Source organism: Cuculus canorus, chromosome 11 (genome assembly GCF_017976375.1).
Source record: "Cuculus canorus isolate bCucCan1 chromosome 11, bCucCan1.pri, whole genome shotgun sequence".
Taxonomy (NCBI): Eukaryota; Metazoa; Chordata; class Aves; order Cuculiformes; family Cuculidae; genus Cuculus; species Cuculus canorus.
In genome coordinates this window covers 22,092,156-22,110,137 of record NC_071411.1, presented here as the reverse complement: position 1 = coordinate 22,110,137, position 17,982 = coordinate 22,092,156, and the positions used below count along the sequence as shown (strand labels likewise).

Below are 17,982 nucleotides of genomic sequence, written 5' to 3'. Positions count from 1 at the left end.
CATCCAACCGTATATATCCAACTGTTATATCCAAATACGTCCTAGGCCACATCCAAAGCAGTGGGACGAGCCAGCAGGCGAGGGAGGGGATTCTGCCCGTCTGCTCCGCTCTGGTGAGACCTCACCTGAGGTCCTGTGTTCAGTTCTGGAGCTCTCAGTGCAGGAAGGACATGGGGCTGTTAGAGCAGGTCCTGAGGAGGCCACAGAGATGTTCCAAGGGCTGGAACACCTTCTGTATGAGAACAGGCTGAGGGAGTTGGGGTTGTTCAGCCTGGAGAAGAGAAGGCTGCAGGGAGATCTTAGAGCAGCTTCCAGAACTGAAAAGGGCTCCAGGAAAGCTGGGGAGGGGCTCTGGATCAGGGAGGGCAGGGAGAGGATGAGGGGGAAGGGTTTGAAGCTGGAAGAGGAGAGATTGAGATGAAATCTTAGGAAGAAATGTTTTGCTGTGAGGGTGGGGAGGCCCTGGCCCAGGTTGCCCAGAGCAGTGGTGGCTGCCCCATCCCTGGAGGGGTTCAGGGCCAGGTTGGATGGGGCTTTTGGAGCAACCTGATCCCATGGGAGGTGTCCCTGCCCGTGGCAGGGGATGGAACTGGATGGACTTTGAGGTCCCTTCGAACCCAAACCATTCCATGATTCTGTGATACGAGGCGTGTGGGAACGGAGCTGTGTTGTTCCAGCATGTGGACAAACTGTGTGGTGTCCTGTGAGGAGACCTGAGAGAGTTGTTTGATTCCAGCCTCTGCAGAGAAGCAGTAGTTGGAGCTCTTGTTTTGGTATCCATTGTCTACAGGGGAGGTCAGGAAGACCTCGAGGTAACTTCCCCTGCTGACTGGAGCATGTGGGTGTTCTGCAGGTCAGGAAGTCTGTTTGTGTGTGTATATCCGTGGCACCAATATAACTCCTAGGTGCTATGACTTAGACTCAGCCTGTGCACAATCTCTAGTTTACAAGTTAAAAATGCTTTCTCCTGGGGATCATCTCAAACATAAACCTAGAATCTACTTTTTCCAGGAGGTTCTCTGACACTGAACACCTTGCGTGCGGATTTGTGGTTCTGAGGTACAGAGGGGGCTGTGGGCAGAACCAGGACAACTGAATTCTTGTGCAAGTTGATGTTTGTAAAGTACACTTGCAGCTCTTTGTGGAGGCTTCCTTGATGACTGGGTGAGAAACAGGGATGTTGGCCAGCTTTTGGAAGAAGGAGGAATTTGGCACGCAATGGAGAAATAGCAAGGCCAGAAGGAAGGTGTGGACTGCATGTTGACTTGTACTCAAATCCCAGACAGCTGCTGCAATAAAGAAACAGTCTTGGGCAAACCAGTGAAATGCTTTGCAGTAAAACTAGTAGAGCAATGTTATTAACTTCGAATCCGGAGAGTTTGTTAAGGGAGAAAAAAGTATTCCCTGATCAAGTTGTAGTACTAGCAACCATCAAGTTGTTGTTGAGTCGATGGGACAGATTGTTGGTAATAGAAGTAATTTGTACAAGTAATTTAATTCTTCAGTGTTCACTGGGTCCTGTTAGTAGTGCTGGGAACATCCACGTTGAGTTGTCGTAGAATCACAGAATCGTAGAATGTTTTGGGTTGGAAGGGACCTCAAAGCCTATCCAGTTCCAACGCCGCACCATAGTCAGGGACACCTCCCACTGGGTTGGGGTGCTCCAAGCCCCATCCAACCTGGCTTTGAACACCTTTAGGGATGGAGGTCAAGGGAGTATTGGCACTCTTGGGTTCACACATTGGTGTCTCTGTTGAACTCTGTTTGTTCCTTAACGAACATGCTGGGTTGGTTGTAATCACTGATGGCGCTTCTAAATTAATACAGCTTTTGAGTTCCTCCTGTTTGCTTATAAGATTGGCTGCTCAAACCCTAAGCTGTTTCATATCTTTTTGAGTTTTTCTAGATGTCAGAAAAGAGTATTCCAGTTTTGCATGTCCCAGGAACCTCTTGAAATCATTGTCTGTTCTTAACAGACTTCTGATTGAAGAAAAATAAGCCTGATGTCAGTAGGCTTAAATTTGCTCTGTGGAAGATGTCAGGAAAAAATATAGGACTCCACAGACCAGCAAAGACTGGGAAACCACTTTTAAGCAATTACATTAGCTAAACATGATATTAAAAGAGATAAAGAGATGTTTTTGTAGCGACTCACTGGGGCTATGGTCCTCTTCCTATATGTTAAATAAGTGAAGATCATTGTTCTCTGAATTGCTCCAACTGGGAGAACTCTGTGGTTTTAAAAAGAGAAAAGTGAATCAGTCTTATGTTTGAGGGGTTGTTGAGTACTTCTGTTCCCTGATTCTGTTCCTGTGAGGGTGGTGAGGCCCTGGCCCAAGTTCCCCAGGGAGGTTGTGGCTGCCCCATAACTGAAAAGTGTTCCAGGCCAGGTTGTATGGGGCTTTGAGCAACCTGATCCAGTGGGAATTGTCCCTGCCCATGGCAGGGAGGTGGAATTGGGTGGGCTTTGAGGTCCCTTCCAACTCAAACTATTTCATGATTCATTCTATGATTTTATGACATGAAACCGAGGAATTCAGGCTGGTTCTGTGGCATCCAGGCATTCCCCTGTGCTGGAGGAATTCTCGCCTGAGCAATTAGGGTGATTTTTTGGTCCTCTGTGCCCCAACAGTAGTGCAGAAAGACTAGAATGGCATCCGGAATCTGGTTTATAGCTGAAATACAACTGCACAATTGAAGGAGAGAAAAATGCAGCCAATCCTGTGCTGCGTGGTAAGGAACTTTGCTATGTGGAGCCTGAAAGAGATCAGGACTGAGGCCGAAGGATGGAGAGCCAATGGATGGGGGAATGGAAAGCACTGTCCCTCCACAATACAGGGAATGGCGGTTGAGGAAGCATCAAATGCTTCATGTAGTTCATTCAATTATCATAGAATCATAGAATGGTTTGATTTTGAAGGGACCTCGAAGCCCATCCAGTTCCACCCGCTGCCATGGGCAGGGGCAGCCACCACTGCTCTGGGCTACCAGGGCCAGGGCCTCACCACCCTTGTAGTGAAGAATTTCTTCCTAATGTCTCATCTAAATCTTCCCCCTTCCAGTTTAAAGCCATTCCCTCTCGTTCTATCACTCCAGACTGAGACTTTTTCTAAAAACTCCCTTCCTGGAGCCCCTTTCAGCACTGGAAACTGCTCTGAGGTCTCCTCTCTAAGGCCTTCCCTTTTCCAGGCTGAACAACCTGAACTCTCTTAACCTGTCCTCATAGCAGAAGTTCTCCAGCCCTCAGATCATCTTTGTGGCCTCCTCTGGACCCATTCTAATAGTTCCATATCTCTCTTACGTTGGGGATTCCAGAACTGGACACACGACTCCAGGTAGTGTCTCACAAGTATTATTATGTGTTAGTAGTAGTATTATGTGGTGATGAACATATAGCTCAGAGGCTTCTGAAAGCAAATCCCACTAATGAAAATCAGAGCTGGGGTGCCAAATGGCTTCAGGAGTGCTTTTAGAATTACCCTGTGTTCTTCAGCTTCATTCAACTTGTTGCTTCAAGACAAAAAAAAATTTCCACCTTTTTTTCCCTCCGTAACATTTTTTTACTGCCTCTTTCAGGGTGAGAAATTACAGTTTGTCTTCTAATACATTCCATCCCAAGGTAAAGTAGCGATGTAGGGTGCAGTGAATTTTAAGGACTCATCTTCCAACCATCAACTTATAAGAGTCTTCCCTGTGGTGTTTTAACTGTAGGCAGAGGCTGAAAATAGATTTTATAGAATAAAGAAATTCTGAAATTGTTAAGGTTGGAAAAGACCTCAAAGCTCATCCAGTCCAACCACCAGCCCAACTCGACCGTGCCGACTAAACCATGCCCCCAAGTGCCACAGCCACACATTGTTCGAACCCCTCCGGGGTGGAGACTCCCCCACTGCCCTGGGCAGCCTCTGCCAGGGCTTCACCACTGGGTCAGGAGAGAAATGTTTCCTAATATCCAATCTAAACCTTCCCTGGCACAACTTGAGGCCCTTTCCTCTTATCCTATCCCTTTTGCACCTGAAACAGTGGAGTTCTTCAGCATTTGCAGCTGAGTAACAGCAGGGCAACCATGTAAAACAGCCACTCTGCAAGGCAACCTGAATTTTTGTTTCCTTTGTGAGGTGTTGAGATTGTGGAATCGCTGTGTGCTTCAGCGAGTGGGTCAGATAGAACCTCTTCCAAAAGCAGGATGCCTTTCTCCACAACTAACCTGCTCCCACAAACAGCAGCTGAGGACGGCTTATCATTAATAGCGTTCAGGGTAATAGAGACAAAACTATTCTACCTTAGGGAAATACATCCTGTAATAATAGTCTCTGTTGCTAAATCCAGTTTGCTTCTGCTGTTTTTAAACTTATTTTATGACTCAGGCTCGAACAATGTGGGTATCGTTGATTACATAAATCTGTAATTCTCTGAATGTAATGGAAGTTCTCACTGTCTGCATTTTGTTTCTACGCTGGCTTTGGTTTTAGCTCTCCTTGCAACTAGGGGTGCACCTTCTACAGAATGTTCTGTCCATCTTTTTAAAACCCTGCATGGGAATTTTGGCTCTCCGGGCAGCTCAGTGTGGGCTGCCACTTGCAGCAAGAGCAGCGAACCCAGCCTGAGCAGCTGATCATTTCACATCGTTAGGGTTTGAGATTTCTGCTGAGATCTTTGCAGATATGGCTCTGTGATAAACATACAGGAGGACCACAGGAACCTGGACAGCCTGGAGAGGTGGGACTGAGCAAACCTCATGAGGTTCAACAAGGCCAAGGGCAAGGTCCTACACCTAAGACAGGGCAGTCCCGAGGACAAACACAGGCGGATGAAGAATGGATAGGGATCAGCCCTGAGGAAAAGGACTTGAGGTACTGGGGGATGAGAAGCTCAACATAAGCTGGCAATGGATGCTCACAGCCCAGAAATCAACCGTGTCCTGGGCTGCACCCAAAGCAGTGGGACCAGCAGGTGAGGGAAGGGGTTCTGCCTCTCTGCTCTGCTCTGGTGAGACCCCACTTGGAGCCCTGCGTTCAGTTCTGGAGTCCTCAGCACAGGAAGGACATGGAGCTGTTGGAGTGAGTCCAGGGCAGGTCACGGAGATGATCTGAGAGCTGGAGCACCTCCTGTGTGAAGACAGGCTATTGGGGTTGTTCAGCCTGGAGAAGAGAAGGCTGTGGGGAGACCTTAGAGCAGCTGCCAGCATTGAAAGGGGCTCCAGAAAAGCTGGGGAGGGACTCTTGATCAGGAAGGGACAGAATGAGGGGGGATGGCTTTGAGCTGAAAAGAGAGGAGATTGAGATGAGATCTTAGGGAGAAATGTTTTGCTGTGAGAATGGGGAGGCCCTGGGCTGGGCTGCCCAGAGGAGTGGTGTCTGCCCCATCCCTGGAGGTGTCCAAGTCCAGGTTGGATGGGGATTGGAGCCCCCGATCCAGTGGGAGGTGTCTGTGCCCATGGCAGGGGGTTGGAACTGAATGGGCTTTGAGGTCCCTTTCAACCACACCGTTCTGTGGTTTTATGGTTCTTTGATGTACACTTGGGTACTGCAGAGATAGGTTATTCTCACCAGAAACGGGGGATTATTGTCTCTTAATCAGAGAGGTGCTCGGTACCTGCACTAGCCGTTATCATCCCTGAAGTCCCTTAGCCATTTGCGATTAAAATAATATTCCACAGCTGGCTTAGCTGGCCGCAACTTTTGTGTTTCAGGGGGGTCCTGATTTCACTCACTTTTACAAATAGTTTTACAGAGGTCAAGTGGTTCCTGCGTTCTCCCAGAGGGCTCGAGCTCTGCTGCGTGCCGCAAGGGCAAACAAGGGGGGAAGAAACGGCCAAATGTGTTTCAGTCACACAAAGTGCAAAGTTTATCCAGGACAGCAAAACTCGCACAACTGGCTGGAGTGCAGGGGTGAACGAGTGGAGAGATCAGCTCCCTGCTGTGATTCAATCCTGTTTGCATTTCTCAACCAGACTCCGTTCCTCTTTTTAAAAGAGAAAGGCAACTGCTTTATCAGCAAGCGATTGACTTCCACTACAACTGCAAGCATGAAAGAGTGGACAACGCCCGGTATTCCGAAGAATTCCCAAATAATAAATAAGGTATAAATGGAGATACCTTATTTATAACCAGCCTCTGCCCCAAAGACACCATGCCCTGTCTCTGGGTGCTGGAAGATGTGGTGGAGCAGGCTTTTCAAAGGAGAAGTGTACTTAGTAAAGAGAGCATCACATGCAGAATCACAGAGTCATGGAATGGTTTGTGTTGGAAGGAATCTCAAAGCTCCATCCACCTTGACCTTGAACACCTTCAGGAATTTCAGCAGTGTTCCTGCTCATGCTATTTTCCTCATCAGAGCTTGGACCTGGCTCTCGGGAACGGCTGGTTCAAGCTCCTCTGGGGTGCTGGTGATGGCCTCGCATCCTTTCTGGACACCTAGGGGGTTGGTGCCCCCCATGCCATCCTGATCTGAAGGGCTGGAGTGTATTGCACAGCCTTACCCCCTACACCAGATCACAGCACACAGCCGGGAGGAGGCTGCGGGACTGACTGCATCGTACCTCTTGGCTGGAATAGAACTTTTTTAATGTTGTGCCTCCATCCACTGAGTACTTGAATGATTTTGTGGCTTTTGGGCACGACGGCTGTTCCGAAATGCGGTGGTGTCTTGAGGAGCTGGAGCACCTCCCATATGAGGACAGGCTGAGAGAGTTGGGATTATTCAGCCTGGAGAAGAGAAGGTTGTGGGGAGACCTTATAGTGACCTTCCAGTATTTGAAGGGGGCTCCAGGAAAGCTGGGGAGGGATCTTTTACAAGGGCATGGAGTGACAGGATGAAGGGCAGTGGCATTAAATTGGAAGGGGAGGAAATTCTTCACAATGAGAGTAGGGAAGCCCTGGCCCAGGTTGCCCAGAGCAGTGGTGGCTGCCCCATCTCTGGAGTTGTTCAAGACTAGGCTGAATGGGGCCTTGAGCAACCTGATCCAGTAGGAGGTGTCCCTGCCCATGGCAGGGGGTGGAATTAGACAATCTTTAAGGTCGCTTCCAGCTGAAACCATTCTATGATTGTATGTTTCTATGAATACAACTCCTGTGTTAGCACAGTATTGCTGGTATGCGCTGTAGGAACTTGTTTGTAGCCTAATGGCAGTTGTGTGGAGATCTGACACTGTCTGCCACAGCATTCTCCTGGAGAAGCTGGCTGCTTGTGCCTTGGGTATTTTCTTCACTGGGTGAAAAGTGGCTGGATGGGTGAGATCAGAGGGTTGTGGTTAATGGAGCTAAATCCTTCTGGCAACCTGGCACCAGTGGTGTCCCAGGTCTCTGTGTTGGGGCCAGTCTTGTTCAATATCTTTATCCGTGACCGGGGTGAGGGGATCGAGTGCTCCCTCAGTCAGTTTGCAGATGACACCAAATTGGTTGACGATGTTGATCTGCATGAGGGCAGGAAGGCTCTGCAGAGGGACCTGGACGTGATGGATTGATGGCCGAAGCCAGTTGTATGAGGTTCAAGAAGGCCCCAGTGCCGGGTCCTGCACTTTGGTCACAACACCTCCAAAGCTTGGGGAAGAGTGGCTGGAAAGCTGCCCTGGGGAAAAGGCCCAGGGAGTGCTGGTCGACAGAGTCTGAACATGAGCCAGCAGTGGCCCAGGTGGCCAAGAAGGCCAACAGAATCCTGGGTTGATCAGCCGTGGGGTGGCCAGCAGGAGCAGGGAAGGGATCGACCCCTGGGCTCAGCACTGGTGTGGCTGCACCTTGAATCCTGATTTCAGTTTTGGGTCCCTCACTCCAAAAAAGACCTTGGGGGGCTGGAATGCATCTGGAAAAGGCGAATGGAGCTGGGGCAGGGTCAGGAGCCCAGGGGTTGTGGGAGCAGCCGAGGGACCTGGGGCTGTTTAGCCTGGAGAAGAGGAGGCTGAAGGGAGACCTCATCGCTCTCTGCAGCTGCTGCAAAGGAGGTTGTGGTGAGGTGGGTGCTGGGCTCTTCTCCCAGCTTACTGCTTTAGAGGTTGGAGAAATTGAGTCAAAGAATTTGCGTGATTTAGTTGAGATTTAAGAGAGCCCTAACAACCTGGCGGATGGTGCAGGTGTTTCCATTACCTTTGCATGTTGCTGAAGCTACTGTGCTCCTCAAGGGCACTGCACAGATACGGTTTGGTGTTGAAAGGAGGTCGTTCCCTCTAAATTTATGTTTCTAATGCACCATGGGGGGGAGCACATATGAAGTGATGTGAGGTCCTAGCTGCCCACATAGCTAGAATTATCTCTCACTTAGGCCCTAGTTCAACAAGTACCATGTGCTGGACGCTTGCATGTGTGCCCAAGCCAGCACACATGGGTTTTCTGTTGCTGTTATGTGCTGTTTGGTCTCCTGAAGTGGCCAACATGTTTTTTTTCTGTTCTCCAAAATGACTTCTGAACTAGCTGTTTAGCTTTAACCATATCTGACAGCAGGCTTGAGATCTCAGAAATTCCTGTATGTGTTGTGAAAATATGTGGCTGATTATATGAGACAAATCCTTCTGCTTAGGAAAAGGCCTTTCTGTTTTCTCCTTAGACACTAGAGAGCGTACATGGAAGAGCATTGGTCAGAGTTCACTCCGTAACAGCCACCAGAAAAGCAGCACCAGATCCAAATTCAAGGAACAGCTCATTTCAGTGCTCTTTGATAGCTTCTTTCTGTCCTTTTTTGCCTTTTCTTAACATCTCTTGCTCCGACTGTTGGCTGTTGCGTTTATAGATGCTGTGAGGTGGGCACAGGAAACTTCTGTTGCTTAACATTGGCCCAGCATCAAAGTCATAGAACCATGTAATGGTTTGAGTTGGAAGAGACCTCAAAGCCCATCCAGTTCCACCCCCTGCCATAGGCAGGGACACCTCCCACTGGATCAGGTTGCTCCAAGCCCCATCCAACCTGGCCTTGAACACCTCCAGGGATGGGGCAGCCACCACTGCTCTGGGCAACCTGGGCCAGGGCCTCCCCACCCTCATGGGAAACATTTCTTTCTAAGATCTCATCTCGATCTCCCTTCTTTCAGCTGAAAATTGCTCTTAACTTTGGCTGAATGCTGAAATTTGAACATATCTTTGTTGTGAAGACAGAAGTAATTTCATTTTTAAGTGTCGAAGAGCAGAGTTTCTAATGATAATGTAATTTGTAGTCTCTGACTGCAAATGCTTCTCTTTGTGCTAATTCTGATTTAAGCCTCTGTAAAACATGTGACACATGAACTGAAACAGATGCAGTATCAAAGGTTTTGCTTTTCATTATTATGGTTATTTTCCTATAACAGTTTGGTAAAATTCACCTTCGTCAGTCACAATGTTTCACTTTTATCACATTGCCAAATTAGTTTTACACTGCCTCAACCTGAGTTAAATACCTTATAACATAGAATCATGGACTCCTTAAGGTTGGGAAGGACCACCAAAGATCACCCAGTCCACCGTGCCTGCTAAACCATGTCCCCAGGTGTCACATCCACAAATTGTTCAAACCTCTCCAGGGAAGGAGATTCCACCACTGCCCTGGGCAGCCTCTGCCAGGGATTCACCACACAAAGAAATGTTTCCTAATATCCAATTTAAACCTCCAGTGCTGCAACTTGGGGCCATTTCCTCTCATCCTATCCCTTGTTCCTTGGGAGAAGAGACCAACGCTCACCTCATCAGAACCTCTTCTCAGGGATCTGCAGAGAGCGATGAGGTCTCCCCTCAGTGTCTTCTCCAGGATAAGCAGCCCCAGGTCCCTCAGTTGCTTTTCATAACAGTTCTTCACCGTTTAAAAATTAACCTTTAAGCTGTTTTAAATCATTCTGACAAGATATTCCTGGATGCATGTGTGCAGCAAGGTGGGACAAGGTTTCTGCAGGTGAGCAGCACAGGTGAGCGGTGCCTGCTCGCTGCCACGTGAGGCTGGTGCTCCTGCATCCTCCGCACTGGCTTCATCCGTGGTTCCCAGCTGGCACATTACAGCTGCAGCCCTCACGGTCAGCAAGCGTGAGGCTCTGCAGGACATCTGGGGGGAGTTTTCCTTCCTTGCTTCCTTATTTTTCACAAAGTAAAAGTTTTCTCCTTATAATTTATTTTGAAAACCTGGTAGTTTCTCCAAGAGGAAGTGTGTGGTCCTGCCAAATGGCTTAATTGTCACAGTTGAAAAGCAGCAGCTGGAGAGAGGGACATCCCTAAATGCTTCACTGAAGGACACGCTCTTTGTACCTTTGCATGCTTCATCATGGAGATGATCCAAGGGCTGGAGCACGTCCCGTATGAGGACAGGCTGAGAGAGTTGGGATTGTTCAGCCTGGAGAAGAGAAGGCTCTGGGGAGAACTTAGAGCAGCTTCCAGTGCTGAAAGGGGCTCCAGAAAAGCTGGGGAGGGGCTCTTGATCAGGGGGGCAGGAATAGGACGAGGGGGAATGGTTTTCAGCTGGAAGAGGGAAATTGAGATGAGATCTTTGGAAGAAATGTTTTGCTGTGAGGGTGGGGAGGCCCTGGCCCAGGTTGCCCAGAGCAGTGGTGGCTGCCCCATCCCTGGAGGGGTTCAGGGCCAGGTTGGATGGGGCTTGGAGCCCCTGATCCAGTGGGAGGTGTCTCTGCCCATGGCAGGGGCTGGGACTGGATGGGCTTTGAGGTCCCTTCCAACCCAAATCATTCCATGATTCTGTGAGTCCATGAAATCTGCTCCTGCTGTTGCTCCAAAAGCTGCTTCCAGCTCTGCTCCTGTCACTTTTCCCATATATTCTGTCCATCTTTTTCCAAGCTCTACCTTACCAACTGCCTTGCAGCCCCTCCACCGGACCTCTTCCGTCTGTTTTTATCTCATCAGTGGATCAGAACAGTCACACAAAGTGTTCTTGAGAGCTTTTTTCAGTTTTTCCCTGTCAATGGTAGCGCATCCAGGGCTGGTCCTGGCAGATGCCGGCTGTGGCAGGGGCTGTTGCTGGAGACGGCTCCCAAGCCTGGCTGAGTCCAAACTGTTTTGATCATTGTAGGGGGTCAAACGTTTGGCCCAAGTCTGTTTCATGTTTGTGTTTCTCTCAGGCAAACCCACTGAAAAAAGAAACTGGAGGAGCCAAAGTGGAGTATTCTCATGGAAAAAAATAGATGCAGAACACAAAGCACCATCTGTGCTCGATTTTGGGGGTTCAGGGGAAGAACAGTACTGTTCAGCTGCTAGAGATGACTTGGTTTTCTTCAGCTGGAGAGAGACTTTGATTCTATTCTATTGTTAATTAAGCACTCTGTGAAAAATGACATTTATAAATGAGGTGGGGAACTGCTTCAGGACCGGGCACTGACGTCCGCCAAAGCTGGACGGCTCCTGGTTTTCATTTGCAGGTGCAAATGCCCTGGTGACCTGCTGATCCCTGTGGAGCTGGTGGACCCCCAGCTACCAACACTTTGCCACTTAAACCAAATACATTTGGCAAGAAATCCTCATTCTCCTTCTGTCAGGAATGTCCTTGCAGGACTGGAAATCCTCATTCTCCTCCAGGCAGGAGTGTCCTTGCAGGGTTGTCTCTGTCTTTCTGTTTTTAACTATAGAAATTCAATTTTTAATGCATATATTGACATGGAAACCCACAGAGTTTTGCTGGTGGAAGTATCTGACTCTTTGTGCTGAGAAAAGGGGCACAACTGGTTCATATTTTGGTTAAAAATCACCTGAGACATTTCAGTAGGGTGATCACCAACTGTGTCCTGGGCTGCATCCAAAGCAGTGGGACCAGCAGGTGAGGGAGGGGATTCTGCCCCTCTGCTCTGCTCTGGTGAGACCCCATGTGAAGCTCTGTGTTCAGGTCTGGAGTCCTCAGCACAGGAAGGACATGGAGCTGTTGGATTGAGTCCAGAAGAGGCCACAAAGATGATCTGAGGGCTGGAGCACCTCCTGTACAAAGAGTGCAGGAATGGGATGAGAGGGAGCAGTTTTAAGATGAAAGGGGTGAGACTGAGATGAGATCTCGGGAAGAAATGATTTGCTGTGAGGGTGGGGAGGCCCTGGCCCAGGTTGTCCAGAGCAGTGGTGGCTGCCCCATCCCTGGAGAGGTTCCAGGCCAGGTTGGATGGGGTTTAGAGCCCCTGATCCAGTGGGAGGTATCCCTGCCCATGGTAGGGGCTGGGACTGGATGGGCTCTGAGGTCCTTTCCAACTCAGACCACTCCATGATTCTGTGATCACTAGGCAAGTTTGTACTCGCAGTTACAGATGCGATGAGGACAGCAGCTTCTCCCTATGTAAATGGCTAAACCTCATTCAAAAGCTGTTTTGTCGTTGGAAAAGTTGACTGCATCATTCAGGGGACTGTTGGTGTTTGAGGTCAGTTATTTTTACTTCTCTGTTTTGTTCTAGTTAAATGTTTTTTCTTGCTCTCAGAACAATAGCTCCCACCATACCACAGCCTTTGCCCAGTGCAGTACCTTCTTGTACCTCCTCCCATGGCAATCCATGCAGCGCCGGAGGGTCTCATCTCCTTACTTTAGCTAAATATAGACTTTTCAAGCCCCAGCATAGAGCCTAATCCATACCTTTACTAAGCTTAACAAGCTGAATCCAGTGGCATAAGCAGCTGACACAGCTTTATGGGTAGAGGAATCCTCCCCATTCTCTTGTGCTTGCTCTAATCTGCCAGGGTTTGTTTAAATTTTCTGCTTAATCTGGTATTTTGCTGCCTGTGCATGCTTGACTCTGAGGACTGGGTTGTTGTGATGATTTTTCCTGTCTGCAGACTTATGTGTTTTCCATGCTGTCTGCCCAGGGAGACCCAATAATATAGTATTTCTTCAAGTATATGCTTAGTTAAAAAAAGACCATCAGCCGAATCTGCAGTTGCTTTCACACCATTCAGAATGAATGTCCTGTTTGCCAGCCCGTTCACAGGCTGAATTCAGAAAACGAGGGGTTGCAAAGCTTATCTCACCCTCTCTCTTGTTTTGGAAGGAGCTCAGTCCTGTACACGCACCAACGACTGCACAGGATGAAAATATCCACTGAGGTTTCTGGCAGAATCTTGCTTTGACAAAATATTTACTATGGTTATGAAAAAGTTGTGTTTCCATATCTTGGCTAGTTTGGCTTTTCCCAGCTTGACTGCAGGCTCAGTGTGGGGTTTGTTGATGATGTTTTCTCAAAGCAAGTAGATCTGTGGTTTGTAATTGCGGTGCACACATCATTGTGTGCCTTGGAAACCAAAGTGGTTTCAAGCTCACCTTGAAGCCCAGCTGCCCCATCCCTGGAGGTGTTCAAGTCCAGGTTGGATGGGCCTTTGAGCAGCCTGATCCAGTGGGAGGTGTCCCTGCCCATAGTGGCATGATTTGACTTGGATGGGCTTTGAGGTCACTTCCGACCCAAACTGTTCTGTGATTCTGTGATTCTTTGCAAACAGAGAGGGTTGTGGTATATTTTGAGTCTCTTGCCCTGCCCCAGGCATGGACGTGTTTGCGTATGAGCTCACATATAGCGTGTGCGTGCACATACATGCACACATCTTGCCAGGGTCCGTAGAGCAGCTTCCAGTACTGAAAAGGGCTCCAGGAAAGCTGGAGAGGGGCTCTTGATCATGAAGTGCAGGGACAGGATGAGGGGGAATGGTTTTCAGCTGAAAGAGGTTGAGATTGAGATGAGGCAGAAATGTTTTGCTGTGAGGGTGGGGAGGCCCTGGCCCAGGTTGACAGAGGAGTGGTGGCTGCCCCATCCCTGGAAGTGTTGGATGGTGCTTGGAGCCCCTGATCCAGCGGGAGGTGTCCCTGTCCATGGCAGAGGGGGTGGAATTAGATGATCTATAAGGTCGCTTCCAACTCAAAAAATTTGGTGATTCTATGATACACGGTCGTATGTTGTCCGTCCTTTATCCATGCACTTTCCTGTCTGCCAGCTACCAGGAGATTGGAACCTTCCTGCATCTAGACCATCACGTTTAGTAATTGCCAGTTTATCCAACCCACCTGAATTTCTCTCATTATTTTGTTTGTAATTTTAGATGCTGCAGTGTTGTTCTAAAGAGCTTGAACAGAGTGAGAGGCCCTATTAGTCGCTTGGCAGAACTGACACCCTCTTTTGCCTTGCCTGCAGGAGAGGAACAAGCACCCTCTCCTCTGCTTCCTTTGGGTCAGAACCAGCAGATAAAAACTCTGAATTCCTTGTCCAGCAGTAATTGCTGCTCTGTGCGGCCAGTGGGATGCAAGGAGGCTGATCACTGCCACTGCCGCAGAGATGACATTGCCATGACATCGGCCCAAACCCTTTCTCTGGCAGGCGAGACGCGTTGCTGTTCTCTGCTAACCAAAGAGCATTGTGAGGGCATGTCAGGCTGTGGAGTAGGGAAACTCCTGGAGTACTCTTACCATGATGCCATCTGGCCTCGTCTGTGCAGGTGGCTAAGGTGAAGCTCCGTTTGTTACCTCTCATGGATCCTCTTGCCTGGTTGGGCTCTCCTGGGGCCATGGCATGAGGCTGTATCTCACAGCACCCAGCTGAAACGCTTTGTTCCCGTGCTGGAAATGTGCCTTGCAGCCTGAGCCACTTCAGACCAAGTAAATGGGAGCAGAATCCTGTTTTTTTTCCCTCGGTCAGAAGGAATGGTGCCATTCCAGAGTTGGATTATTTGGCTGGCTACTTGGCACTTCATCTGCAGAACAACTCCTTATCTCGGATGCTTCGTTCCTGGGCAGTTGGGTTTTGTTTTTCCCCAGTGCTGTGCTCTGCTGTTGGATTGCAGTCACGCGGCGTGCCCACGGGCTGCGCTCTATTGTTACGTGTGTTGTGCCATCCACAGTCAGCTCGGTGGGTGTTCCAAGCAGCTGCCATGGTACAACCCATCTTCTTGGCAGCCAGAAGTGCTGTGAGCTATGCGTCGTCTTCTCCTCTTCATCCTCATATATTGTGATATAGATGGAACCTGTAGAAGTCTTGCATATGGTATAGCTTGCCAAGATGACTCTGGTACCTAGCAGCTGTCTGTACATGCTTGGGAAAGAAGATATGTTTTGTTAATTAGGTTTATGTGTGCTTGGAGAACTCTGTGTAGATATAAAAATGGTCTCCCTGGAGAAAATAAAATCCTTTGGGACTCTCTGCCACATTTTATTGGAGATCCACAACGAGCTGGTGTGGGCTTCTAAATGACACATCTTTTAGCATCACATTGGGAATGTAGGCTGCAAAAAATCCAGTCTGTACCAGTGTAAAAAGCACCCAAGATTTCCTTTGGTATCGCTATTAGCAGCCAGCAGGGCTGCAGAGAAAATGCACGGTGTGTTGGGCTTTGGATTTTCTCATTATTAATTGTGCGTTTGGAGATGAACTCAGGCTAATGTAATGCTTGCCTTCATCTATTCCAGTTGTGTGGGTGTTGAAGAAGAAGAGGCACCAGATATTGACATCTATCATTGTCCAAATTGCGAGAAAACCCACGGCAAGTCGACTTGTAAGTATGCTCATCCGGCTGGTCTGCAGACACACAGTGCATTCTGTAATCCATTCAAAAGAAGCCTTTATTTTTCATTAAAAAAAGACACATCTAAATATCTTGTGCCATAAAAGTTCAAACCATGAGGTGAAAACAGGGGGGAAGGAAACCGTGAATGGGATTGTGGAGGTTTGGCCGCAGCTCCATGCCAGGCCCCGGGCAGCGCGGATGAGCTGACATGAGGCACATTACCTGGACAGCTTAGTACTGTGGGCTAGAAAAACCCTACAGGGGCAACAAATTCTAATAGAGTGAGTTTTGGAGACTATATGGTGTTTTGTGTCTTTGGGTGAGAAGAGTAAAGGACAGCACGCTATGTTTGGTCTGGATGTAAACCCATAGCGGTTTCGGTGGCAGCCAGAACTGCACCAGGGGTACCAATCCTTGCAGTTCTTTCACAGGAGAAAGTTTTCCTGGGTAAAAGTGACTGTTGATCTCAGTGGGAATTGTGTCTGGGAAAGACCCATAGGATGGGTTTGCTTTGGTCAGATTAATTCACAAATTCTTTCTATTACACAGTGGGGGGGACGAAAAAAGAAACCAATCGCTGTAGAAGATGAAATGCTTTACTTGAAAGCCGTTTATTGTAAATGAGCAATAGTGATGTGGTGGTTCCCACTGCTTTGCAACCTTAGGGCCGCACACAGAGCAAGAGCACTTAGGTCATCTCCCAGGAGCCAAAGGAATCACAGTGTTCCTTTGCAACGTGGAAACTGATATCTCTTGTGTTAAAATTCAGTAATTTTCAAAGCAAACAATTATTTCTGCAGTCTTAAAAGTTAAAAAACATTTCTAGAGGGAAAGGAGTCTGAAACATTCAAGTTGAGAGTGAGAACTGGAATCACTTTTCCACTTTGACTTATTCAAATAAACTGGAGACCTGACTGATCCACAGCGATTCCTTTCTCCCAGATGGGCTGCTAACGACTTTGGCCCAAGCAAGGCACCCACAAACCAGGCAATCTGGCAGAAAGCCTCTTCGAAGGCTTGTGCTTCAAGACTTAACCAAATCAATCTGTCCACACAGAACAATTTAGGACACTCAGCCTTTCTAAGGTTTTGTTGGAAGATTTCTGACAAACACGCTGGAAATTGGTCAACCAACCAACCACGGAGCATCTTCAAGTGGACAATTGGGTAGTAGATGGGTTGTGTTGAAGATGGGGGTGTGACTGCAGGTGCTCCCAGGCTGTTGTTGACCCAGCCCGGAAGCAGCAGCGGAGGATTTCTAGTTTTGCCTAACACTAACATGTGTTTGGTGCTTTGATTTCTTTCACTTTGCTTTAAATTATGCATGATGAAAGGCACCTATTACTCACTGCAAGGGGAAAAGTATCAGACAGAAGCAAGTCTATAATCAGGAATTAAATATCAATTCTACAAAAACTGCAGGGCATAATCATAGAATTCCAGAAACAGCAGTTCAATATGAAGATTACAAGTTTAATGTTCCAGTTAAGACGAGGAGAGTTGAATCAACAACGGTCTTCTGATGCTTGAAGAAGGTTTTTAGCAATCCAATTCTTTTTATCCAAATAAAACTCCAACTTGGCAGTCTGTCCCTCAGCCTGCATGATGCGGCACGGCAGAAAGGGCTGCTGCGTGTTAGGAGTCCTGGGGATGTAGGAGGTTATCGGTGCGGTAGGGGAACAGGACATTACATCAGTCTGCAGCACAGCACTGTGACTTTGTTTGCTCCCTTGAAATGCGTTGCAGAAAGTTTGATAGCGTGCAAGATCAATCGCCAAATTAGCTGAATGCCCCCATTTCAGGAGCAACGTTAGTTGTCGATGCCCTTACCTTGGGCTTCGGTGAAGGGGGAGATCGCAGGGTCTCAGGCTGCTCGGCCATTTTCACCAGTAACTCCAAGCCATGGATCCTGTTGAAAAATGAGACCATTATCCTGTAGCCCCTCCTTGCGGAGCGCAACAGGCCAAGGAAGTTAAAGGACCGATTAAATGAAGGCAGGAGCAGCTCTGCTTAATGCATTCATTCTGCCAGGCATTTGTATGCAGGGCGTCTTGCGACAAGGCACTCGGGCTCTGCCAGGACTTCTGTGAGGCGAGCACTTTCATTTGTTTATTAACCACTACAATATACGTTTAAACTTGCTATCTAGCAGTATCAGCTCTGAAATAACCGAGGAAGTGTTGTTCCAGAGCCAGTAGTTCACTGGGAGGATTTAATTATTGCAAGATTAGCTAGGGGGAAAACACAGACACCAATCGTCTGTTACGCAACTCGTCTGGATTTAAAAATATACGTGTATTTCTGGAGCACACATTCTGCAATCTGTGTTTTCCAGATGTCAAATTTAAAAATCATTTTCCTCCTCTTACATTTTTGCACTTCACCAGTGTGGCTTAGTGGCTATGATTTCAGGAGATTACTTCTCATCATCAGACATTTGAAGCCATTTTGGTTTAATGCCATTTGTAGGGACTCCTCTTTGGGAGAAATTGCACCCATTCCCACAGAGCTTTCTGACATCGCTTAAATAAAATGTGAGAGCTTTGTTTAGGCAGGCTTGGCTCAT

General features: G+C 48.1%; 1 protein-coding gene across 4 annotated transcripts in view; it reads left to right on the top strand.

Annotated features, from left to right (window-relative positions):
* Window positions 1-17,982, top strand: part of PHF2 (PHD finger protein 2) — a 100,258-nt gene that overhangs the window by 36,532 nt on the left and 45,744 nt on the right. For all 4 annotated transcript variants that reach the window (XM_054076412.1, XM_054076410.1, XM_054076411.1 and 1 more), the window contains exon 2: window positions 15,319-15,404. In XM_054076412.1, the coding sequence (XP_053932387.1) occupies window positions 15,319-15,404 (86 nt within the window). The remainder of the gene's footprint in view (window positions 1-15,318; window positions 15,405-17,982) is intronic.